This window comes from Rhinoderma darwinii, chromosome 2 (genome assembly GCF_050947455.1).
Source record: "Rhinoderma darwinii isolate aRhiDar2 chromosome 2, aRhiDar2.hap1, whole genome shotgun sequence".
NCBI classification, from domain to species: Eukaryota; Metazoa; Chordata; class Amphibia; order Anura; family Rhinodermatidae; genus Rhinoderma; species Rhinoderma darwinii.
This window is the reverse complement of record NC_134688.1, coordinates 295040380-295067360: the sequence shown is the minus strand read 5'-3', so window position 1 is coordinate 295067360 and position 26981 is coordinate 295040380. Positions and strand designations below refer to the sequence as shown.

General features: G+C 38.8%; 1 protein-coding gene across 1 annotated transcript in view; it reads left to right on the top strand.

The window, feature by feature from the left end:
* Nucleotides 1-23830, top strand: part of NECTIN3 (nectin cell adhesion molecule 3) — a 94569-nt gene extending 70739 nt beyond the window's left edge. The window contains exon 6 of the mRNA XM_075853474.1: nucleotides 12649-23830. Coding sequence (XP_075709589.1) covers nucleotides 12649-13229 — 581 coding nt within the window. The 3' untranslated portion in view covers nucleotides 13230-23830. The remainder of the gene's footprint in view (nucleotides 1-12648) is intronic.
* Nucleotides 23831-26981: the final 3151 nt, after the last annotated feature.

Genomic DNA, 26981 nt, shown 5'->3' with positions numbered 1-26981 from the left:
ATATAAATTTGGTATCGTTGCAATCGTAACAACCCGCTAAATAAAGTTATTGTGTCATTTATACCACAAAGTAAACGGCGTGAATTTAGGACCCAAAAAAGTGTGGCGAAATCGCTGTTTTTTTTCTATTACCCCCCCAAAATAAAGTTAATAAAAGTTAATCAATAAATTATATGTACCCCAAAATGGTGCTATTAAAAAACACAACTTGTCCCGCAAAAAACAAGTCCTTATACATCTATGTTGACGCAAAAATAAAAAAGTTATAGCTCTTTGAATGCGACGATGGAAAAACAGAAAAAATAGCTTGGTCATTAAAGGCATGGTGTCGCCCCAAAAACATGTTTTTTTTTTAAAATTTAAACATTTAGTGTGTGGGTGATTAAACATTGTTCAAATTTTTTTTATTTTTTTCGCGAGTCAGGAAATATTATAAATTTTTTCAAATTTATAATACTACCCATTTTTGGTCACTAGATGGAGCTGTTTGGAGCTAGTTCCCAAAATTGCAGCATTGCAACATTGGGTTAAAAGCTCTCGCTCTAGTGAGCTCTCAGCATCCCCCCCTCCTTTATCCTGGCTAGTGCCGGGATAAACGAGGGGTTTGAAAGGTTTAACCTCCTACACTGTGTGTCGCCATTTTTTGAGGTAACCCACAGTGTAGTAGGTTTACATGCAGTAGTAAACACACACAAACACTAACATACATTGAAATCGCTTACCTGCTCCTGCCGCCGCGGCTCCCTCCGGCCCGTCCGCTCCCTTTGCTGCCGCTGTTCCATGTGCACTTGTCCGGAAGCCGCGACCGGAAGTAGTAATATTACTGTCCAGCCGCGACTTCCGGTCCACAGGAAAATGGCGCCGGACGGCGCCAATTTCGAATAGGACTGTGTGGGAGCGGCGCATGCGCAGTTCCCACACAGACGCCGTACACGGCAGTCAATGGGACGGGAGCCGTTCGCAGTCCCTATGGGACTGTGGCTGCCGTATTCCATGTCTGTGTGTGTCGTTAATCGACACACACAGAAATGGAACAAAAAATGGCAGCCCCCATAGGGAAGAAAAAGTCTGAAAATAAGAAACAGTAAAACACAAACACACAAATGAAAATAAACGTTTATATTAAGGCACTAACATCTTTAACATATAATAAAATTATTTGTGATGACACTGTTCCTTTAAGGTTTAAAATAGGCTGGTCATTTAGGGGTTAAAAAATACGTTTGACCAAAGCGGACCGTGGTCTCCATATTTTTTTTATATATTATGTTTATGTTTATGGCTCTTTTCTAGTCACTGAAGGAAATCCAATTACATTTTTTATTCTATAAATAAAGCTCTTAAGGCTCTATTTTTTGTTTCCTAGCTCACTGATAGTTTAGAACGGTCACACAGAAAACAAAAAAATTGGGTCCAATGTGATATTTACGTTTAAAGATAATCTGAATGTATCCGATAATATCTATTCTGTATCTCAAAATGTGTCTGTTCTTTCCATGTATATTTATGTAAGAGCTGACAATAGAAAAGTCATTGCTCTTCTTTTAATTTGGAAATTGATTCAAAATCATAAGTGACTTTGGTTAACCACATATACTATTCTATTGATCCCTGTTTTCTCCCAATATATTTTTAGGTAGTTTTTTTTACATTATTCACAAGTGTATTTCACCAAATTGGAGTTATTTAAGTTTTACCTCTCAATCCCTTGCATTATTCTTGATCTGAACCACACCTTGTGAAAAATGCCCCAATTTCTAAATCTGAATTTCTCAGTATTCCAAAATATAATTATTCAAATACATTGTTAAATGTAATCTATCTGTATTTAACAGATTATTTATTGAATGAGAATGCATAGAAATATTGCAAGAGTTTCGCATAAAAGTATAATTAAATATAATGTAGAGTTAAGCAGAGCTAGTCCTTCCTTCACCAACATTGCATGGTGTTAAGCTTGATTCTGTTCTTCATCTGCCTCCCCTCTTTTATGGGGTTATTACAAATTCCCTCCAGGATTTAAAGAGGCTCTGTCACCACATTATAAGTGGCCTATCTGGTACATAATATGATCGGCGCTGTAATGTAGATTACAGCAGTGTGGTTTTTTTTTTAGAAAAACAATCATTTTGGACGGAGTTCGGATTTATTTTAGCTTTATGCTAATGAGTTTCTTAATGGATAACTGGGCGTGTTTTACATTTTGACCAAGTGGGCGTTGTGGAGAGAAGTGTATGACGCTGACCAATCAGTGACCAATCAGCGTCATACACTTCTCTCCGTTCGTTTACACAGCAGATAGCGTTCTTATTACATCACTATGTGCAGCCACATAAACACACTATAACATTACTCAAGTGTCCTGACCGTGAATATACATTACCTCCAGGCAGGACGTGATGTCTATTCAGAATCCTGACACTTCTGTAGTGTCTGTGTGATATTTACAGCAAGGCAAGCGTAATCTCGTTTTAAATTACAGGTTACATCGTAAACTCGTGAGATTACGCTTGCCTTGCTGTAAATCTCACAGAACCGCTACAGAAGTGTCAGGATTCTGAATAGACATCACGTCCTGCCTGGAGGTAATGTATATTCACGGTCAGGACACTTGAGTAATGTTATAGTGTGTTTATGTGGCTGCACATAATGATGTAATAAGATCACTCTGCTGTATAAATGAATGGGGAGAAGTGTATGACGCTGATTGGTCAGCGTCATACACTCAGTACAACGCCCACTTGGTCAAAAAGTAAAACACGCCCAGTTGTCCATTAAGAAACTCATTAGCATAAAGCTAAAATCGTTCATAACTCAGTCCAAAATGATTGTTTTTCTAAATAAAAAACACTGCTGTAATCTATATTACAGCGCCGATCACATGTACAAGATAGGCCACTTATAATGTGGTGACAGAGCCTCTTTAAGCTTTATTTACATAAAACCTTGTCCATTTATGTTAAGTAAACAGATTACATCATTTTCTATAGTGTATAAACCACCGATATCGTTCTAAATGGACATTATTATAAGAAAACTATCACCTCCCTATCACTCCCCAGCATCTGTAAAAGAGATGCAGCAGAAGTGTTTGGAAGTGTTCCTAATAGGAAAATTGTACTAGATGAAAATAACTTTAATCTATTGTAATTCCTTGCAAGATCTAGTTAAAAGTGTTTCATTTTTAGATTAAATTAGCGGCTCACTGACACATGGATATTAGTGAATGTGTCACTGTCTCCTAAAAGTCTACATTATTTAACAAGATATTCATAGCAGTCTTGTAAGGTAATCCCTCATGTCCTTAGTGTGCATCTTTAATAGCATTAGCCGTGAACTAGTGTAATATGAACATCTAGCAGTCCTTTTGATGCTGTAAATCATTACAAACAATTTCTGCTTCTTATATTTTCATGTATAATGGTTATTTAGAAATATCTCGTACATATGTGAAATTCAGAGGTCTTAGATGGATGTATGGAAAAATTATATTTATATGTCATCTATCAGTACACTTTTGCACCATACTGGAATAACAGGTTTCAGTATGTACAGGCGAAGGCCTAATTCACACAAGCGTATTTCACGTCGGTTACGCGAGTGAAAATAACGCACGTTACACGTTCCTATGCAAGTCAATGGGGCCATTCGGACATTCCCGTGTGTCCGCTGCGTGAAACTCTGCATGTCCTATACTTGTGCGTTTTTTGCACATCACGCACCCATCGAAGTCAATGGGTGCGTGAAAATCACGGACAGCACACGGACGCACATCCGTGTGCGTGATTCACGCAACAGTTGCTAAAGAAATGATGAGAAAAAGAAAACCACCTCTTTCAGTTTATTTTGCTGACGTAAAAAACGCATGAGATACGGATGACATACGCGCGTAAAAAACGCTGACAAGCACCATACACTGATGTCACACGTTTTTTTACGCACGCAAGACGGACACGTTCGTGGGAATAAGGCCTAAATTGAATTGTTGTTCATTTATTATTCTATTAATGAAAGAAGTCTAAATATTTTCCCTATGGCTTGTTGTTCTGATTCAGTTTTGCATTCTGAAGAACAAAATATATGCAAAGGAAAATACAAATAAGTTGATTAGTTTTTGTTTTTTTTGTCCTTATATTATTGTTTTACATCTTTTTAGTAACTAGGATGGAGCAAGGGGTATCATATCTTAGTATAATTGTGTACATCAATACTCTTTATCACCTTTATGCATACCTAATACTCTTGATCGTCTTTCTTTTCTTTGCAAACAACTGAAATAAAAATAAAATAATGATACCATTCAAAGACTAAATGCCACCATGAACTGCTTAAATATTACCGCCAGTCAGTACATAATATTGCCACATAGTACATAATTTTGCCATACAGTGCATTTATAATACCCTATACCGTGAATAAAACCCCCATACAGTACGTAAATAATGCTGCCATACAGTGCATAAATTATGCCATACAGGCATACACCATAGGCTACTTTCACACCGCAGTATTTTGGTCAGTATGCGGATCACAATACTGCTGTGTGAAAGTGGCCATACTGAGGGATGAAAAATATACTCTAAAAACTCAGGTTAGACACACAATTTCTGGCTGCCCTACATTTAATATAATGCCTTAAAGAGGTTCTGTCACCAGATTTTGCAACCCCTATCTCCTATTGCAGCAGATAGGCGCTGCAATGTAGATAAGAGTAACGTGTTTTGTTTTTTTTAAACAAGCATTTTTGGCCAAGTTATGACCATTTTTATATTTATGCAAATGAGGCTTTCTAAAGTACAACTGGGCGTGTTTAAAGTTATGTCCAAGTGGGCGTGTATTGTGTATGTACATCTGGGCGTTTTTACTTCTTTTACTAGCTGGGCGTTGTGACTAGAAGTGTATGATGCTGACGAATCAGCATCATCCACTTCTCTTCACAACGCCCAGCTTCTGGCAGTGCACAGACACACAGCATGTTCTCGAGAGATCACACTGTGACGTCACTCCCCCAGGTCCTGCATCGTGTCGGACGAGCAAGGACACATCGGCACCAGAGGCTACATTTGATTCTGCAGCAGCGTCGGCGTTTGCAGGTAAGTCGATGTAGCTACTTACCTGCAAACGCTGATGCTGCTGCTGAATCAACTGTAGCCTCTGGTGCCGATGTGTCCTCGCTCGTCCGACACAATGCAGGACCTGGGGCAGGAAGTGACGTCACAGCGTGATCTCTCGAGAACACACTGTGTGTTTGTGCACTGCCAGAAGCTGGGCGTTGTGAAGAGAAGTGGATGATGCCGATTCGTCAGCATCATACACTTCTATTCACAATGCCCAGCTAGTAAAAGAAGTAAAAACGCCCCGATGTAACACACAATACACGCCCAGTTGTACTTTAACTTTAAACACGCCCAGTTGTACTTTAGAAAGCCTCATTTGCATAAATATAAAAATGGTCATAACTTGGTCAAAAATGCTTGTTTTAAAAAACAAAACGTTACTCTTATCTACATTGCAGCGCCGATCTGCTGCAATAGGAGTTGGGGGTTGCAAAATCTGGTGACAGGGCCTCTTTAATTGCCTATATATATATATATATATATATATATATACACCATTCAGATATAACCTGTGCCTAATATTGTGTAAGTCCCACTTTTGCCACCTAAACAGTCCTGACCTGTCGAAGCATGGACTCCAGAAGACCTCTGAGGCTGGGTTCACACGAGCACATTAACGTCCGTAATGGACGGACGTATTTCGGCCGGAAGTCCCGGACCGAACTCCGTGCAGGGAGCCGGGCTCCTAGCATCATAGTTATGTACGATGCTAGGAGTCCCTGCCTCTCCGTGGAACTACTGTCCCGTACTGAAAACATGATTACAGTACGGGACTCCTAGCGTCGTACATAACTATGATGCTAGGAGCCCGGCTCCCTGCATTGAGTTCGGTCTGGGACTTCCAGCCGAAATACGTCCGTCCATTACGGACGTTAATGTGCTCGTGTGAACCCAGCCTGAAAGTGTCCTGAGGTATCTGGCACCAAGATGTTAAAAGCAGATCCTTTAACCCCTTAGCAACATGTCACTTACATATACGTGACAGGGCGCTTCATACTAAGCGGGTGTCGGCTGTATATTATTGCCGACACCTTATTGCAACGGGCAGAATCAAAGACCACTTTGATTCCGCACGTTTAACCTTTTGGATTCTGCGGGCAATTTTGATTGCGGCATCTTAGCCGTTAAAAAGAGGGTTTTCATGGCAGCCTGGGACTTACTGAAGACCCACAGGTCTGCCATCTTTGTGCTCCTATTAAGCCTGAATCAAATCCCCTAGGGGGACTAATAAAAAAAGTGAAATTATGAATTATGTGATCGATAACAGCTTGATTACGCAGGACCCACTATCACTGAACCCGTCAGTGCCGCTGACATGACAGATTCAGGTCTCAGCGCTAGATGCAGCTGCTCTGTATACAGGATAAAAGAAGCTGAATCTCAAAAATTAAAAACTATTTTTAATAAAATGTATTTAGAAAGTTGCACAAAACACAGACATTTTAATAATAATTTTAAAAAAAAAGTGTACATAGCCTTTAAGTCCTGGATGATGTGAGATGGGGCCTCCATAAATTGTACTAATTTTTCCTAGCACATCCCACTTGACCAAATTAAGATTTGGGGAATTTGGAGGTCATGTCCACCCCTTGAACTCTTTGTCATGTTTCTCAAACAATTTTTGCAGTGTGGCAGGGCGCATTATCCTGCTGAAAGATGCCACTGCCATTAGGGAATATCGTCATAATGTTATGTACTTGGTCTGCAATAATGTATAGATAGGTAGTACATGTCAAAGTAACACCCACATGAATGCATACCGGGAACACCCTACAAGACCTTCCATTTTGGAGAAGCTGTGACCCAGTTATCTAGCCATCATAATTTTGGCCCTTGTCGTAGTCGCTCAGATCATTACGCTTGACCATTCTCCCTGCTTCCCATACATCAGTTACAAGAACTGACACCTAAAGATCAGCCATCAATATAAATATAAAATCCCCAGAGAACCCCCTTAACACTTTCCCGACCGCTCAGTCATTTCACGGCGAGTGGTGCAGGTCCAAAGTCTACGTCAATGTTTTTTGGTGTTGCTGTAAAAAAGGCTTTTGGGTCCAAATTACACTCACTCTTCCTTACTAACATCTCCTTTTTTTTTTTAGAGAAGCCTGCTGAATACAGCTGGGATCGGAGTAAACTGCTAATCCTGTTTTTTAAACCTTTGATTGCCGGGTCATGATCAAACGGGACTCCTCTTTGATTTGCGTCACTGGAAACCCTCTGCAGTCAGCCCTGCGGACCATGAAAGAATCCCAGGGCTGTCTGTTCAGTATACCTGCTGTAAGGGCACACAATGTATACCTGCCATATCAGCAGTATGTGTCATAGTGACGCCGTATAATGTATTAGCATAAGGGAATGTGAAAATAATCCTGGCTACCAGAGGTACAAATGGTCCAAAAACCCCTGGCAGCGAAAGGCGATGGGGTGACTGAGGGTCACTGATGACTGCATGAATGGCACGGTTACTATTTACTGTGGAATCTAAGTGGTTAAAAGGCCACTCATTACATCAAGGTGTCAGCTGTAATACAACCCTTGAGCCATTCTTCTGCCCCCCCCCCCTCTCCCATCATCATGTAAATGTTGTCATGATGGGTTAGGGAGTTAATGTTATGGCTTATTGGTGTGTGTGTGGATATAGACACACATATATATATATATATATATATATATATATATATATGCTCGCATATGCAGACACAGATGAATATAGACCCACACACATCCATATACGGTCACCTGAAAAATGAAGGACACCATGTAAAGTTTTTATATTTTTAAGATATATGGACATATCAATATTTCAGGCAAACCGTATATTAAGAGAACGGGAATTAAATTTACCTAGAAACACTTAACAAATTAAGTTTGTAATAATTTAAATGAAAAAAAAATTCAGATACGCAAATACCTTCGTGGCTCTTATACCTGGTATATACCGCTTTCCAGCAGATGTTTCTTATAATTGTCTACCAGTCTATGACATCGACGTTGATACATTCTTCCCTCTCCTCCTTGGAGAATTTTTGCTGCTTTGCGATGTTTAGAGGTTTCTTGCATATACACAACCTTTGTATCAATCGATGGTATTTAGATGAAGGCTTTAACTTGTCCCTTCAGGAACCCCACAATAATTTTTATTATTTTATCTATTTATTTTAGCCATTGCTTGGTGGATTTACTGGTATATTTAGGCTCCAGGTGTGATGGTCTTACATTATCCTCTAGTACTGTAAAGAAGCCTGTATGCACTCATATTCTCATATACATGGATATATGTATTTATTTGCATATTCGTAAATGCATAGAGCGTGCCCGAATGCTCTATACAAAGACATACATAACTAAAATTATAGGTATATTAACTTTGAAACGATGGTGTGTATCCCTTAGCATATTTTTATGCACTATTTCAGCCATATATTTATTGCTGAGAGTCATTCCGTTTTCTGTTTACTGCCATGAAAGAGGATGTATTGGACTATGCTCTAAAAGGAATGCGGTCAAATGGAACAGTGCAGAAAATAATCAAAATGTACCTTGTGTAAGTAATAGAATGACTAAACCTATAGTTAACTTGGTCATACCATTTTTTTTCAGTGGCAACAAAGATACCAGGGCAGCTTGTCTGATAAAATGTACAAAAGTGACTCCTAAGGCCCTTTTACACAGGCCAATGATTGGGAAAACAAGCGGCATATGAACGCTCATCCTGAACATTGACCTGTGTAAACAGGGCAACGATCAGCCGATGAACGAGCAACATTACGTTACTGATCATAGCTCCTTGTGAAAGACGTTCGTTGTTACGATTTAAAATTGACCGGTGTAAAAGAACCATATCTGTATCTTGCAGATTTTCTGCTGTACGAATGAATTCAATAAAACCTTATCAGTTTGGCTATTTCAATGACTTGGGTTAACAGTCACATCTGTTACTAATGTTACTTACTTTTCATAATCTTTTATACATTTTGTACTTTTTAACCATACTAATCGGCTTCTGACTAAAATGTTTGATAATGATGATGGCTGAAAAATATTAACCAAAAAGATGCCTTCTAAATGGTTTTAACGCACAGAGCCAACAGCACTTTTATAAAGGTATAATAGATACATTTACATTAAAAAGATTAATGGGCTGAGAAATGCCAGTGATTCCTCCCCCCCCTCAAATCCACACCGTAAAAAAAGATGAAAAAAAATTCTTTCCATTCAAAAAAAAAAACTTTAGAAGGAAGCAAAAGTAGAAGATTCCCATTAGATGTTTTTATTAATTGGATTTAGAAATCAAATATAAGAGAAAATAAAAGATAGATGGGGTTCTGTATGTTTTTTGCTATAATTATATTCTTAAGAATGGAAACAAAATGGCAGCAGTGTGATACCCTTTAGTGGTTGTCTGGTTGTCTAATGGCCGCATTTACGATATTGTTACAGGTTAGTGAGCTGTAAATATGGAACTTTTGCCCACTTATATTTGCGTGCTTATTTTTAATGTTTTTATGCTATATCGGATAGGAGAAAACAGATTCTGTAATAACTGCAGAAAATGTATGAAAACCCTGATAGAAGCCAACTCTGAAATGCATATCCGTTCAGAAAAGGTGATTATTTCATCACACTTTATTTCACTTTTAGCATGCTTTTACTCCTTCATAGAAAAAGACAATTTGATTTGTATGATTCACACCATTCCACTCCTGTTATATTGAATTACGCCTGCTTGTAGAAATAGATTATGAAAATGATCTGTAGGCTCCAGACATAATTTGCAAGACGATGTAGGGAGGGTCAGTTCAGCACCTGCAGAGGAGCCTGCTAAATATAGCAACATGAGCGAGCAGAATGTTCAGGTGACAAAATACATACTTCAGTGTTGGATGTCCTTAAAATATACGGTGGCTTCCAGTTCCGTGATACTGCTCTGCCTGTACTTGTATGTGTGTGTGTATAGGCATATCCTGCAATTTTTACACAGGTATTGTTAGGGCATGTACACACGTAGCAGAGTTTTTCCGCTGCAAATGTTGGTGCAGATTTGGGGCAATTACGCAACGAATCTGCACCAACATTTGCATATTTGACAGGTAATTCAGACGTTGCAGAAAACACAGCGGACTTGCCACAGGTTTCCGCTTCTTCTCCGCAACAGACAGTGCATTCTGCGGAGGGAAAATTCTGCACCGCAGCTTATGGTCCGCAGCAGAGTTTTCCGCAATTTCTGAACTAACTTGCCTAAAAATGTATTGAAACAACTGTAAAAAACGGCCGCTGGAGAATTCCACTGCGGACGGTCCGCAGCGGAATTCCACACCAATTCCGCTACGTGTGAACATAACCTTCAGGAATATTCAGGCAGATTTTGACCTGCCTGCACTTTTTAGTGGCGTTTTTTGGCTGCGGCCGTTGATTGTCACGGGCAGAAAACGCACCGAAAACCGCTTTCTCTGCCTCCCATTGATGTCAATGGGAGGTCAGAGACGGAAGTGCCTGAAGAAAGAGCATGTCGCTTTTTTTTCCCGCGAGAAAATCAATGGGAGGCGATTTCGGTAGTTTTTTTATTCAGTTTCCGTGTCAAAAACCGTGCCAAAAAGCCCTCAGTTATATCACTACATGGCAAAGGTAAATACACTTGTTAAAAAGCTTTGAGTAGGCTAGCCTTTGGGGTCAGCACATGACCGTAGTCCATTTGACCGCAAAAAACCTGTGTTGTGCGTCTGTGTGTTATCAGGATTCACGGATCCACCCAAAAAAATGTTTTCACCAGTTTAGTGAAGCTGCAAATCCGGACTGTAAAAAGACTTGTCATGAGTTTTTGCAGTCTGGTTTCTCGGCCCCAGCAAGGATCTGGGAAAACCACAGTTGTGTGCATGGCGTCCTAGAGATGAATTGGTCCACAATTTATTCACAAAAATGTGGACAAATTGTGGATGCAAATGCACGCTTGAGGCTTTATTTAAGTAAATGGGATGAAATTGCAATATTAGACATTTATGGACATGAGAGGCACTGTTTCAGCAGACACTTTTTGTAATCACATACAATCCCTTAAAGGGGTTTTCCCATCAGTGACATTTATGGCATATCCAAAGGACCTCTGGGACCCGCACCTATCTCTAGAACGGGGCTCCCTAAACCCCGTTCTACCTCTCTGTGTTCCCGCTGCCACTTGTGATTTCCGACCATGAAAGTAAAAAACATGCGAGCTATACTGCTTCCGTAACTGCTATTCACTTCTATGGGAGTTACAGAAACAGCATAGCTCAGCGAGCTTTGCTGTTTTCTACTTACATGGTCGAAAAACACAAGTGTCAGCGGGAACACAGCGGTAGAATGGGGTTTAGGGGGCCCGTTCTAGAGATAGGTGCGGGTTCCAGAGGTGGGACCCGCATCTATCTGACATTTATGACCTATCCTATGGCTAGGTCATAAATGTCCCTGATGGGAAAACCCCATTAAGGCTATGTTCACACGGGGTATTTTGCCGAGTTTTTTGACGCGGAAACCGCGTCGCAAAACTCAGCAAAAACAGCCCGAGAACGCCTCCCATTGATTTCAATGGGAGGCGTCGGCGTCTTTTTCCCGCGAGCAGTAAAACTGCCTCGCGGGAAAAAGAAGCGACATGCCCTATCTTCGGGCGCTTCCGCCTCTGACCTCCCATTGACTTCAATGGGAGGCAGGAGAAAGCGTATTTCTCGCTGTTTTATGCCCACGGCGCTCAATGGCCGCGGGCGAAAAACGGCGCGATAATTGCCGCGAAAATCGGCGTGCAGGGAGAGGAATATCTGCCTCAAAGTTCCAAACGGAATTTTGAGGCAGATATTCCTCCCCCAAAATACTCCGTGTGAACATAGCCTAAAGGTGATTTTAAATCCCAGCAAATCAGCAGCAACAATTGGGGAACAAGATCTACTTCTTTGTCACGACTATGCACACAATTTCCTCTTTGTAAGGTTAGGGCTACTCGCAATTCCCCTGTGTGACACAAGGTCACGAGCACCAAGTTACCACAACAAAAAGTCCCGACGTGCACCGTTTCGGAGGGTCCTTTATGGAAACATGTGATTTGTAAGCGTCTTATCCCGAGCTTTAATAATGAACTTCCTTGTCAAAGAGTCAAGATATCACAGCTCTCGTTTTTTCCCCTTCATTTTCCTGTTCCCCGAAATACCACACTGCACTCTAGTTAGGGAAACGGCTGCTGTACATGTATGCGTGTGTGTACATGTATAAAATATCTGTGCTTAAAACACATTGAAGGTTTTATATCTGCAAGCTATTGCTCAATATAAACAGTGGTGTTGTCCATTGCAAGCAACCAGCTGCATGTCTATAAATTAATTCAGACTAGTGGCAATGGACAATACTAGTGTTCTTATTTGCACTAGGTTTTGTATATGACCTCCTCTATTTGCAGTTGAATAGTTCTTTTGACAGCAAAAGCCATGTTCTTTGTCATTATCGACCTTAGTTACTAGCATGTATTGACATTGTTTTCCCTTTTCTCCATGTCTACTTCCATTAGATCCTCCTGTAACTACTGCACCTCCTACAGTTCCACAGACCCATTCAGCTTTTGATGCAGACGTAACAACGACCTCCAGAAAATTTCATATTCCCGCTTCAACCATGGCAACTTTACAGGATGGAAATTTTGGCACCATTATTGGCAGCGTAGTTGGAGGTTGTCTGTTTTTGATTCTTTTAATTGTGCTCATTGGCGTTATATATCACAGAAGAAAACAGACGTTCCGCGGTGATTATTTTACCAAGAGCTACATTCCTCCTTCGGATATGCAGAAAGAGTCCCAAATTGATGTTCTGCAGCCTGAAGATCTTGATCCATTTCCCGACAACCTGAAAAAGGAGGTTGACATTAAAAGTAACGATCATATTTATAACGAATATCTCCATAATGATAATTCAGATTGGAACAATATTGTTAGCTATAACCGATATCAAGAGCACTTTGATATACCAGTAAACAACTTTACTGACAAAAACACGCCGGTAGTTTCACGGTACAATCAGAACTTCGACAACGAAGATGACTTGGTTTCCCATGTGGATGGTTCTGTCATTTCCAGAAGGGAGTGGTATGTGTAGGGACTGCTGCAAGTGGACTTATGTGCGTTCAGCTACATGATTGTCAAATTTACATTTCTGATCCTTTTTTGTTTGAAACTTTTTTGCCCCGTTTTACTATATCTTTAAAATGGATTAGTACAATCATTTCTTGCATCGACGCAAATTTGAGTTTTGTAAATAAATGTAAAGTTTTGAAGAGTTGATTTATTAGAATAGCAAATTTCCAGTAGGAAAGACAACAGTACAAGAGCCTATTACAACACCGCACTAGCGGCAAAAATGTGTTCGAACTAACCGCAATGTTAGTTTCTCAGTTGACCAGTACATTGAAACGTCATGGGGGGCTGTTGTAATATGTTTGTGCTACTTGTGCCGTGTAAGGGAAGTCTTTTAGAATAGCTCTTGCAGGTGCCTCAATGTAGGTAATCCTGCGAGTACTCAAAATAGTAAGGATAGGAAACAATGCTGCTATCAATATGTACCATAGTTCATTTACCTTTTAGGAGCACTTAAGAGAACAATCGAAACATTTATTTGTAAGATGCTTCACTACATTCAAGGACGCAATTTATTTTTGTAAGGTATTTTTTAGCAATTTTGTACTTTTTTCTACAGCTCAGATTAGGTGCTGTATGTTTAGTATTTCACTCGAGAAAATACATGTTTAAAAGCTTATAGCATTGGACTACCAAACAGTGTAGATCAGATTTGTAATGTTATTTAATTATTTTTTTTCTTCACTTATTTGCATTGATGGTTTTTTTTTACCAATAGATTATTAAAAAGGAATATTTTGGTTTAATATAGAAACACGACTTTTGATTCCCCTTTGTCAATATTCATTGATTTTGGTAATTGTAGTGCATCGGGTTAATTGTTTGTGCCGGATCTCATCTTAGATTTTTCTTGTACCTACTGATCATTCAAGAAGCTACTTCCATAGATATTTCCTAGAGATATAGTTGATCATTTCTCTAGCAACAGGTGCTTTATAAATATTGGTTATAATCTGTATTGGTTAAGAACACAAAATTGCTGCATTTTTGTAGGTGAAAATGAAACTGATCTTTTTTTTGTTTTTACATTTAGGTGAGAATTTACATAACTAAAACATTTTCTTGCATATGAATTCCAAATATATATATGAATGTACATCTGTATCTTACCTTTAGATCTTCTCTTAGCGTAGCATATTATTTAAGTGAATGGTAAAGCCTTCAATCCCAAATTTGATCATTCTGTCTCCATGTATTGATATCCCTCTTGTTACTCCCTTATGCTTTTCCTTAAAAAACAAACTCCGTTATTGGTATTATTATTTTGTTTTCTCAAGATTCTTACATCCCCACATTCTGTCTTAGCATTCAATAATTTGGGGTCGTCGCATCACTAAATGCCGTTTACTGCCTTACTATATTCACTCCTACCATTACTGAGATACATGAGACTTTAATATTGGCATTGCTGTTTTATCAATGGATCAAACAAGTAGGCACTGTCACAGTAATGCATAAAAGTACCCACCAAATCATTATTTTGACTTAGCACACATATACAACGATTTATTATGCTTTCTATTCCAGTGCTTTTACGGCAGGATATTTACTAATGTACGACTAATAATTTCAGATCATAGCATTAACTGTGTAAAAGTTTGGATCTGACACACATTTAGGGGAAAAAAACCTTAACCACTGTAGTCTGTCATGTTACTAGCACATCTCTAAATTATGGCATTACGGTACATCGAAACTTACCAGTGACGAGCTGGACTGGCCAACCAGTGGATCCATGTATAGATGGAAGTTGGGGTCGCTAGTGTGCTCAAGGATCCACAGTCCCATCCATTAGAGGTGTAAATGTACTCACTTAATCCAACTACAAAGTACCAAACATGGGACTGAATTTAAGCGTGAATGAGCATATCTTACACCTCCCGTCAACGATACTACTTCAAGGCTATGTAAACCGTTGAAAGCTATTTTTATTTATTTTTTTATTTAAAAAAAAAAGTGTATCAGTGTGTTTGGTGCCACTTTCCGATTTACTTTTTATTAAAAACTAGATTTACTTTTTGAGATACAGCTGCTTTGTATCCTGTATACAGAGCAGCTGTATGTTGTGCTGAATCCTGTATCCGCCAGGTCAGCGGGACTGACGGTTTCAGTGACAGCGGGTTAGACACGCAGGATCGAGCTGCTATCGATCATATCTAAGTTCATAACTTATATGTGATCGATTACAGGGAGAGTTCTGTGTGTCAGAGACACGCAGGACCCGCTCACACGGAACGAGTCAGTCCCGCGGAACTGACGGATTCAGGTCTCGGCGCACGATACAGCTGCTCTGTATCCAGAAAAAAGTGAGGATTATGTGACACCCTCTAGGACTCAGGAGAAGAACATCGCTTGGCGTACTAGAGTTTGTTAATAGACTACTATTAACACTGCCAACTATAAAAGGGGTAATAATGATGGGAGGGAAGCTGCAAAGTCTGCTACTCATTATAATTGTCACCCTTAATTTATAACCTATAAGATTAAAAAAAAAAGTAATGTTAAAAATTCTCCCACAGTCTGTTGCGCCTACGTATACACTAAGCCTCAGTGACGTAATGCTACTATGGATGTAACATCATTGAGGACTAGTGGATATACGTGCCAAATGGGGGCAGGAGGCGGGTGATCCACTTTAAATGCTGTTAGCATGATTTTAAAAAAATATTTCTATTGACATGTTTTACTTTAATTGTGATACATTATAGTATACCTCTACTTTTACTCCCACCAAGACTGTATGGAGCGGTAGTGCACATGTTTGACCACTGCTCTATTCAAACTCCTCCGCATCACAGTTGTGCTTGTGAGAAAGAATGTTCTAGTGACCGTGAGGGACTCACCAGTGGAGCCCTATCCTGTCCATGTGTTTGGTGGGGGAAAAAACGCTTTCTGGGCAAATAAAGTACTATGAAGTTCAGAATCCAGGAGATCTGCAGGTCCTCTTTAGGGCCAGTCAAAATATATAGACCATCAAAAAAAAAATCAATCTATAATAGGGCTGTATTTTTTGGGGGGTGGTTGTACTTTCCTTAACCCTTTTATTTTTTACTTTCTTTGTTCTGTATTGACCCTTTTCCAAATCTTGAGTTCTTCTGTAGTGAGAGTTCTAGATTGCATGGCTTACATCCCCACCCAGTTTCATAAATTCTGTACGTTATGCCTCCATGCTACAGAAATTGCTTTTCCTACCTTTGCAGGTCTTTCTGAACTGGTTTATGAATGGGGAGGGAGGTCATCTTAGCGGTGACATTTACTTTGGTTGAGGATATAACTAGACACATTTCATTCATATAGAACACATGTATAGTCTTCACGTGGATTCTACGTGGCTTGGTTCTCCTTTTCCTTATACTGCAATAGGACCCTGATCTGCATGGTGCTTTACTTGTAGTTTTCTCTTGAGCTGTTTTCTTTAGAAATATTGGGTACAGGATAAAGTATCTTAGGGCCATATATACTTCACACAACAGATAATGCAGCTAGGACAAAGTTGTAGTGAATGTAATCTGACACTGTTTCTGCATCTGACATGTCGCTCTATGAAACCTTAGGCATGTTTCACACAAACATAATATGGGCACATTTTAGTGTTCGTGTCAGGACTTTAAAGTATGGACCTCCCCATGGTTCTACTTAGCCAGACGTACATCAGCATGGAACCCTATGCCGATCAAAGTTTGGGGAAGTAGAACTGCAGGGGGTCCGAGTGTCGCAGCCATAATATCAATGCTAAAATGTGTCGTATGAAACTAGTTGTTTCTGGTGTTCTGTAACAGATGTTACTGTTCCTAAAATATTCACATAAAGGTAACTGGGACAAATAGGGAATTATATACTTATCTACAAGTTTATGAACTTGTGCATCACTTGTGTGTTTGTTTTCTGAATGTGACAATATTATATTACCATACAATACAGTCACCATAGCCCGGTCATCAAATCATTATGTGGAATTAACAGGAGTGAACATAGGGAATTACCCAAAATTTCATGTACTGCAGATGGACTAAGTGCCTAATAATGACGGTGCTCTTGCCACTTTCAACAAATCTACTACTGATTTTGTGCCATTGTGTAAGAAATTACAGTGAGTATTTATGCTTTATTCTATGCTGTTCTGTGCCTCATTACTTCAACAAAATTGCCCATGTGGTAAAATGTCTGTATCCTTGGACTGGATATATTAATGCGTCTGTAATGGAACCTTTTCTAGTAAACCTGCGTATAGTTGTAACCACCAGGGGCATAACTATAGGGTCGTGTACAAGGAGCATTGTATTGGCTCTATCTTAAACATGGCATCATTGCATCATTGTTTGCTTCTATTTTTGGGGAATATGCTGCTTTGCTTTTCTCTGATTAGATATTTTGTTATATTTGAGTTTGCCAAAGGTTTTTGAGATTGTGTTCCTGTTGGCAGGCACAGTGGACTTTGACTTTTTGTCATATTAGATTTACTGCTGGATTAATAAAGGATTTTTTTATGCGAGAGGTGTTTTGTGTATACTGTAGCAGGACTTCTAGACTTGTGCACTGGTCATTGGTGAAGCTGACCACTGCATCATATTTCGTATTATGTTCCAGTTCACAAACATTTATGGATGTACAATTGCTTTATGTTTTAAAAAAAATAAATGTTTTTTTGGTTTTTTTTTTACATCTTAAAACAGAAAATATTTAATCATATAGAGCCCTAGGGCTGGATTCACACGAGACTAAATGTGTTCTGTACGGATTTTGCTGTGGGTTTCACCCATTCTACATTGAAAATGATGAAATGTACAGTGAACATCCAGAATAGAATAAGCATTCTGTGGGGTTTGTTTTATTAAAATCCCATCCACGTGGTTGGGACTGAAATCTGCTGCTGATTTTTCCGCAGCATTTCTGTCCGATGTGAATCCAGTTTAACTGCTGTATTCTGACCCAGACAAACACACAAGTGCAAGTTTTTTTAAACACACCAGCTCAAAATGACACTTTATGTACATTATTATACCAGGCTGAAAACTTTTTTACACACAGAATGAAATTTATATTAAGCAAGACCTACATGAAGGCAATTCCCCATCACTGGAACCCGGTGATTTCTATATTTTGTATCTTTTTTGTTGGAGTGTGAATGAGATTCCATCTACATTTTGACTAGGTAACTGATGAATATAAATTGTAGAATTCAGTTCAATGTCACTTGCATATTCCATGTTCAGAAATCAAGTATGATAGTGCTGGCACTATAAAAATTCATCATGTTACCTATTGTAGTACCTAGTAGATATCTATACATTGCCTTTATTTTGTCGTGTTATAAAATAATAAGATAAGGGGATGGATAAATATAAGGTCCCATCCAAGGAAAGGAGGATCATCCTATAATTTTCCACGGAAAAAAAATTTTTTTTCCTTTTACTGCACAGTGTAAAATGATTAACGTGAATGTCCACGCTTGAAACTTTATTTTTTTTTATTTTTTTTTAATCCAAATAATTTCAAAATTCTGTGCTGATTCACTTCTTAATAGATCTATATAAAGCTCCCTTCTTCTGATCAAGATTCCTCGCATAGACATAGAGTTAAATGATGATGATAAATTCTGGCTGCCTGCAGTCACCTCTAAGGCTGGATTCACACAGGGCGGACATGCTGAAGATTTTCTGTGCAGAAAATCTGCTGCAGATTACAGTACTAGTCATGTGGATGAAATTTGACCAAATTTCATGCACAGGCTGCTGAACATCTTCCGCACCGAAATCGGAGCATGCTGCAGCTTTTCAAAACTGCAACGTGCTTATTCTCTTCTGGTTTTTTATTATGGATTTTACCCTTTTCAATGAAGAAGTGGTGAAATCCACAGCAAAATCCACAATTAACCAGTGTGGATATTGCTGCAGAAACATTACGGAAATCCAGTCTTAGATCTCCTGCACACAGGACAGAAAGGTTGTGTAATTTCCATCTGGAATTTCTGTCAACGCAAAATAAATCGGCATGCTGCAGAATGAGAAACCGCACTGCAGGTAAACTTTGAGGATTTTTTTCCCCAACGTGTGGATGAGATTTAATCAAATCTCTTCTACTTTGCTGCTACTGTAATTCCGCATCTTTTCCACCCCGTGTGCAGGGGGCTGGGGGAACTTAGAAGATAACTGCATACGATTTATACATTGAATTCAGTAAAACAGTATGCACTAAGCTCCCTTAATATTCTAGTTGGTGGCAGCCACCATTAACCATTCGACTTTTGTTTATGCTCGTGATTTCATGCTCTGTATCTAAAAATATATTAAAAAATTTAAGCGTTCAGAATGTAGGACCTAGAAATGAAACTTCTACACTATTTGTCTGCACTACTTTTCATATGAGACATAATTGATATGCAATAAACACATCAAAAGTGAAATGATAATGCATATTAATTTAAAGCGTACCTAAACTTTCAGTTCACTTTTTAGTAAAAATCAGCCATATGTGTGTACGCCAGGAATAAGACTATTTCTGGCCATTATATGACTGCAGGCTCTATCTCTAATTCTTAGTTGTCCTTGAGGTAATGGGCAGAGCCTAACAGCTATCATATCTTCTATACGCTGCACACACAGAGAAGAGGAAAATCCTGTTCTCCTATCTCTATCACATATACTGTGTGTGTGTGTGTGTGTGTGTGTGTGTGCGTGTATGTATGTATATATATATATATATATATATATATATATATATATATATATATATATATTATATAAAAGCTGCAGCAGTATAGCTGAGAATCCAGCACTGGGGTGAGATAAAATCACTGGGTCTCCCTCTGCCTCTCACTCTGCCCCAGCTCCCTCCTCCCCTACCCTCTCCATAGGCTTCTATGGGAAGCTGTAACCTGATCCATCAGTAAGCTGATAGTCAGTCTGTCTAGTCTTGAGGACACTAAAGAAAAAGTTATTTCAGAGTGAGTGAACAGTTGAGGGGAAGGAGCTTGATAAGTGGAGAAATGCATTTTTCTCGAATAAGATATATTATAAAGTTTTTTTAAAATATTTGCTTGTACTATTGATTTATGCAAAGTTTGTTGAAAAGTTAGTGACCATTTAAGTGAAAAACTTGCCACTCAAAATGAACAAGGGAACAATTGATTGTACCTCATTTAAATAATTTGAGTTAATAACAATATGTCCCTCTAGCATTGGTAGTATATGAACTGATCAACCCTGGTTTGGTCTTTCAGCCTATTTATGCCTTCATTGGTAAGCAGTAACTTTATTAGGCTAATGTACAATAGATTTGTATTTAATGTATAAATAGTGATCAAATATTAATTGGCTTGAAATACCATCTAGACCCATTGACCGTTCCCTCTGCATCTCAAGGGGACAGCTTTAGTAACAATTTGTAAGTGTAATACACTCATGATCCCTGTATAAATATAGTACTAGAAAAAAAAAAAGGCTTTTGTTATTCTTGAATTTGACTTCTAGCCTGGGTGAATCTGCCCTTGCTTATATACGACTGTGTGGGGAGAGAGGAGTGGCCACCCCTATGGGTACTGCAGCCATAAAGTTCAAAAAGTGGAATTGCACTTAAATCCATGAATATGTAAATACAGAAAAAAAAATGCATTAACTCACATTATTACTGCTTCGTTGTCCTGATAAGTTGCATAGAAAATAGAACCCTAGCATAAACTTAAAGAAATAGTCTCATGGTGACGGCCCCATTTTAAACAGAAACCAGCCGGCCTTCAACTGATTGACGGAGGCCGGGCTTTTCTAACTCCTGATGATTAGCAATTGACATCTGTATATAGAAGTAAATGAGGTATTGAATGGAAACGTTCAGTTATTAATTGTGTGTCTTGTTTCAAATAGTGAGTTTAAGTGATGCAGTCACTCTCCTAGATTCAGCAGATACATAGGAATTTGTACTGTTGGTAGTACTAGAAGTAAGGTCAATGCAACATACAGTAATTGCATAAATGTTAGGTGGCCTACAATGGATATATGGATCTTCTAATCCAATTGTTATTCAGCGTTATTGCTAGTTAGATTTACTCAAGTTGGTCGAATCTGCCCCATGTCTGGTTATTCAGCAATTAAGCCAAATGCTTAGGGACTGGTTTTGTTTGTGTGTCACTGGCCAAATAGATTTTTCCATCCACCTTTAAATAGATTATATTATAATAGTCATAGCATAGGCCATATTGGCCTAATGTGTTCAAAATCAACCAGGATAGTCTCCATTACCTATACATGCATTTGCCTAGTCTATCTATTATGCTCTGCATTCAGAGCATAGTTCGTTCTTTTTAGATCACAACTTTTATAGTGGGAGGATGGTGAGCATTAGATATTGTTTCTAGTTTGGATGTATTTAATGTAATATATGCTAATTATTGGACATAGGGCCTGTTCACATCTACATTGGGGCCTCTGTCGCAGATCCGGCAGAGATTGCCGTAAGCAATAGCACAGCATGCTGCATTATTGTTTCCGGTAAAACCACAGACACCCCAACGGAAAGGAAGCCATTAAAGACTAAAGGAGCCCATTAAAGTCAATAGGTTCTGTCAGCCGCCAGTGGTGTCCATGTTGCAACGGAAACGCTGTGTCCGTCACTCCCTTGTTCTTCTCTTCTGATGGAGCAGAACAACGGAATGCCCCGACGCAGATGTGAACAGGGCCTTACTTAGGCGGAAACCACATTAAAAAATCTAGAAATGTTTTAATGAGAAGAATATCATATCAGTAATATGGTAAATGTTTCTTATATCCATTAAAATTTGCGGTTTGTACAACGTAAACTGATGTCGAGTCCAGATGTATGTATTTGCATATTCTTTTACAAAGAGTAGAAGGTTTTTTCCTGCCTCCTGTCTTCCAGATCTTGGAAATCATTTTATCACCTGTAATAAATATTTTTAGTTGGTAAAAACTTTGATACTACTATAAACCCATTACTAGTATCTTTATGTTTACTAAAACAAGTTGTCTTATTGATTTTATCGATGATGCTCAAGGTACAGCATCAGAGAGGGTTGGGTAACCGTTTACTTTTGGCAGCTGGGCAAAACAGAAAGAATTAGCCTATAATACTTTAGTCTTGGACTGCATGTACTATTGAATTTAATCAATCTGCAGATAAAAAAGTTTAAATGACTAAATCGGAGACATTTAGGCCATATCCACAGGATATGTCATAAATGTTAGATGCGGGTCCCACCTCTGGGACCCGCACCTATCTCTATAAAAACGGGGTACCCTAAATCCCATTCTACATTTCTCGGTTCCCGCTGTCTCCCGGGCCACTTCCAGATTACATGGTCGGAAATTACAAACAGCTACGCTGCTTCCGTAACTGCCATGAACTTCATTGGGAGTTACGGAAACAGAGAGCTACGCTGTCTTCGTAATTTCTGACCATGTAATCTGGAAGTGTCCTGGGAGGCAGCGGGAACTGAGAAAGGTAGAACACGGTTTAGAGGGCAGCGTTCTAGAGATAGGTGTGGGACCTGCATCAATCTGACATTTATGGCATGGCCTGTGGATATGCCATAAATGTCCCTGATGGGCAAACCCCTTTAAATGTGAAGGCCCATTTACACGTATCATTATGTACTTATGCCGACATTTTTTAACACATGTTTGATCATAACATATGTATTGTAAGTGTTGGACATTTACCAATACCACTAAAAATAGCGATCATTTTTATGTACAATCAATTTTAATCAATGAATAAATGCCGGCCATTAGGATACGTTGATTTTGAATCTATCTATTGCAAGATAGGCATGTTAATAACAATTTTCTCAGTTGATTGTTTACAAGACTGAAGGAACCTGTGATAATTTCATGAGGTCCATCCAATACCAGCCCTATACTGCAGGAGATCTTCAATAAATAACTGAAATTTACTGAAGTACTTATTTGGCTTTAAAACATTTTTTTATGAAATGCCTTTCTATGATTGGTAGGTTTATGTTCAGGTCACAGACCATTTAGATACTATCTTAAAACTTCTTGTTTTTTATTGTAGCCAGCTAAATATAATGTGCTTATAGATTTGTATTAAGTGGCTTATTTTTCTGCTTTTACACTTTTGAATGTATGTACGAGCATAAATATTTGTTAAATGCTGTCTGCTGCTATCAGGGATGTGAATGATTTTGAAAAAACCAAAAAACAAAAAAAAACTTCTGTTAAAATAATTGTACAGAAGTATAAGATTGTAAAATCTTTTTAAGAACCGTGGTCTTAAGATCTTAATTTTATCTGCAATAACCTATTTGGACTTTAGAAAAGCATATTATAATGTGAATTTTTATAAATATAAATAAAATATTTTACTTGCGCTTCTGGTAAGTGTTAGGATGTAATTTTCAGATTCAGAATTTTTTTTACGTGCCCAAAGTTGAGTTTACCAATTTTTTATGATTTGCTAGCGCAAACTATGTTTTTATGATGAATAATTTGTTATTCTTGCAACTGTTTGGTGCTTGCTGTGGTGTTTTCTTTAAGCAATGTTTATTACTGTTATATTGTAAAATACATTTTTAATAAATGATTGAAATTCCATGCTTGTATGCAAGTTTATAGCATTAACAATAAGAAAATATACTGGTTTATTGCTGCTAATGCTTATGCAGTGCCTGTACAAAATAACCTAGTTATATCAAATTTTTAAAAAAATCCTGTTAATGCATATTTCTCACAATATCTTGCCTTTAGGGTAGGAACACACACAGCTTATTCAGGGCGGATACACTGCATCATGCTGCGCAGCGTATCTGCCCTGAACACCGCAGAGATTGCCGTCTGGAAAATCGCACCCCACTTTCATACTTACCCCCTTCCTCTTCTCGGAGCATAGTCCAGCCTCCTTGGATGACGGCCTCCTGTGATTGGCTGCAGCGGTCACATGGCCTGCAACCTCATCCAGGGAGACGGGATTGGAGAAGAAGCAGGGAACTCTGGGTAAGTATAATAAAAAAAATAAATTCTTACTTGCGATTTTTGCGGCGCTGTGATTCTGCCCCAAATAACGTAACACACACTGCTTTGTTGCGGGCTTAAGCACCCCATTAAATTCAATGGGAGAACCCGAAATGGAAGAGCTGCGAATACGCAGCATTAATTGAATGCTGCGGTTTAAGAAACCGCACCGCAAGTCAATTTCTGTACGTTTTTTTTTTTACTGCATTTTTCCGCAGTGTGGGGACGAGATTTGTTGAAATCTCACCCACACTTGTCGACTGCGCTATTGTTTCCGCAAAAAAAATGGTAACCTTATGGAACTGAAACAAACGGAAACCATTTGCAATGGAAGCATTACCATTGCCTTTCCTTTGATGGGCTCCACCGACGGAAAGGTCTAGCGGAACCCGACAACGGAACCCCCGATGCTGATGTGAACAGGCCCTAAGAATGCTTTCAAAAATAGTATTGCAAATAGTTTTTTTATCAATTAAAAAAAGCAAAATGAATGAACAGAAGAGAAATCCAAAATCAATATTTGGTGTGACCACCCTTTGAATTTAACCGCTTCCCGACCGCCCACAGTAAATTCACATCGGCGCTTGCTGGGCTCTGTGCAGCGCCAATGTGAATTCACGGTGGGTGTTTAAAAGCGAGATCGGGTGTCTCAGAGTAGGGCTGACACTCGGATCGCGCTGTTAACCCCTGCCTCTGGTCCAGGAGACATGTTCAAGACCTGATTAGTTCAGGTCCCGATCATGTGATTGCAGGGAAAGTTTGTTGTAGCAACAAACTGGAAACTGGAAAGTTTGTTGCTATAACAAACTGGAAAGTTAGTTGCTACAACAAACTTTCCTGGGGACCGATTGCGGGTGCTGTGATAGAAGAATTTATGTATTTATCAAAGAGATTCAAGGAGTCACCCGAATAAATTGAAATATTACGGCCTTTTATTCTCGTTAACGAGGACACAAAACAACAGCAGATTAAGTCATCTTTCAGCTTTTGTCTGCGGCTACCTTGAGTAAAATGGCTTTTATACATGGGATGGACCTAGATCAAACCAGTTCTTAAACCGCTTTGTTATCTCTTTATTTGACCTTGAAACTTACATGAATCAGATGCCCACTCCCCCCCCCCTCACACTTGGTAGCATATTTAACACTTTGTCAGCCAAAAACCTTTGCAGAGAAACTTGTATAGCTTCTATACCTTAGTTTCCGATACATAAATTTAAAATAAAACTTTCCTAACAGCTGCCATTGGTTGTCACGGCAAAACCGAAGGGCATACGATGGCCTCCGGGTCTGCTATGCACGGAAGCCTATGATGACTTCTCAGCGTCACACTGACCGTTTATAATGCCTTACACTACCTAGGTAGTGTAATGTATTATAGCAGATATTAGTGCTGCAGGTCTTCAAGTTAAAAAAAAAAAAGGTAATAAAAATGTTTTAGAAAAGTGTAAAAATAAGTCATAAGTTCCAAAAAAAAAATGCTTTTTTTTCCTGTAAGTATTCTTATTATAGGAAAAAAATGAAAATGTTAAAAAAAAAAGTACACATATTTGGTATCACAGTGTTCGTAACAACCCAAACTATAAAAATATAATATTATTTTTCACCAGAATCACTATTTTTTGGTCACCACCCCAAAATATAGAATAAAAAGGTGCTCAAAAAGTCGCATGTACCCCAAAATAGTACCAATAAAAACTACAACCCGTTTCGCAAAAAATAAGCCCTTACACAGCTTTTTTGACTGAAAAATAAAAAAGTTATGGCTCTCAGAAAATGGTGACACAAAAAATAAATGATTTCATAGAAAAACATAAAACAAACGATATACATATGGTATTGCCATAATTGGATCGACACGCAGAATAAAATAAAATGTCATTTCTAGCGCACGGTGAACACTGTTAAAAAAAAAAAAAAAAAAAAAAAAACTCAGAATTTTGTCTTTTTGTCACCTTGCTTGCAAAAAAAAAAATAGAATAAAAAGCGATCAAGAAATCGCATATACCCCAAAATGGTACCAATGAAAACTACAGATTAGAACGCAACAAATAAGCCCTCACACCGCTCCGGTGGAGAAAAAATAAAAAGGTTCTGGTTCTCAGAATATAGTGACACAAATTGTGCAGAGCGTTCCAATAGCAGATAAGATTGCGCACCATTTATCAGTGCGACACTGGCCACATATCTATGAATTATTATTTATTTACCGCATTGTTATACCCTCTTATTATGCCCTGATGTACTCTGCCCAGCTTACGTATGCCCCCACATTATAAACTGAAATACCAGTAAAACCTCACACAGAACTACTACCAAGCAAAATCTGCGCTCCAAAAGCCAAATGGCACTCCCTTTCTTCTGAGCCCTAGAGCAAACACCAGCTTACATCCACATATATGACATTTTATACCCTGGAGAAATCTGCTCAACATTGTATGAGTTATTTGTCTTCAGTGGCACAAGCTGGGCAGAACATATTGTAAATTAAAATGGCATATCAGTGAAAAAATTTAATTTTCACTTTGCACCATCCGGGGGATGTGTGACATCACGTCCCGCTGCGCTGAGCACGGATGCACATCGGACGTGAAAAACTACAGTTTTTCACATCCGAAATGTGCAGCCCTTGTGTGAATTTGTCCTAACGGACAGGAACAGCGAGTGCGCTGTTACAGGAGCCTGTGAAAATGACATAGTGTATTGTACCAGCGATCTAAGGGTCGCTGGTTA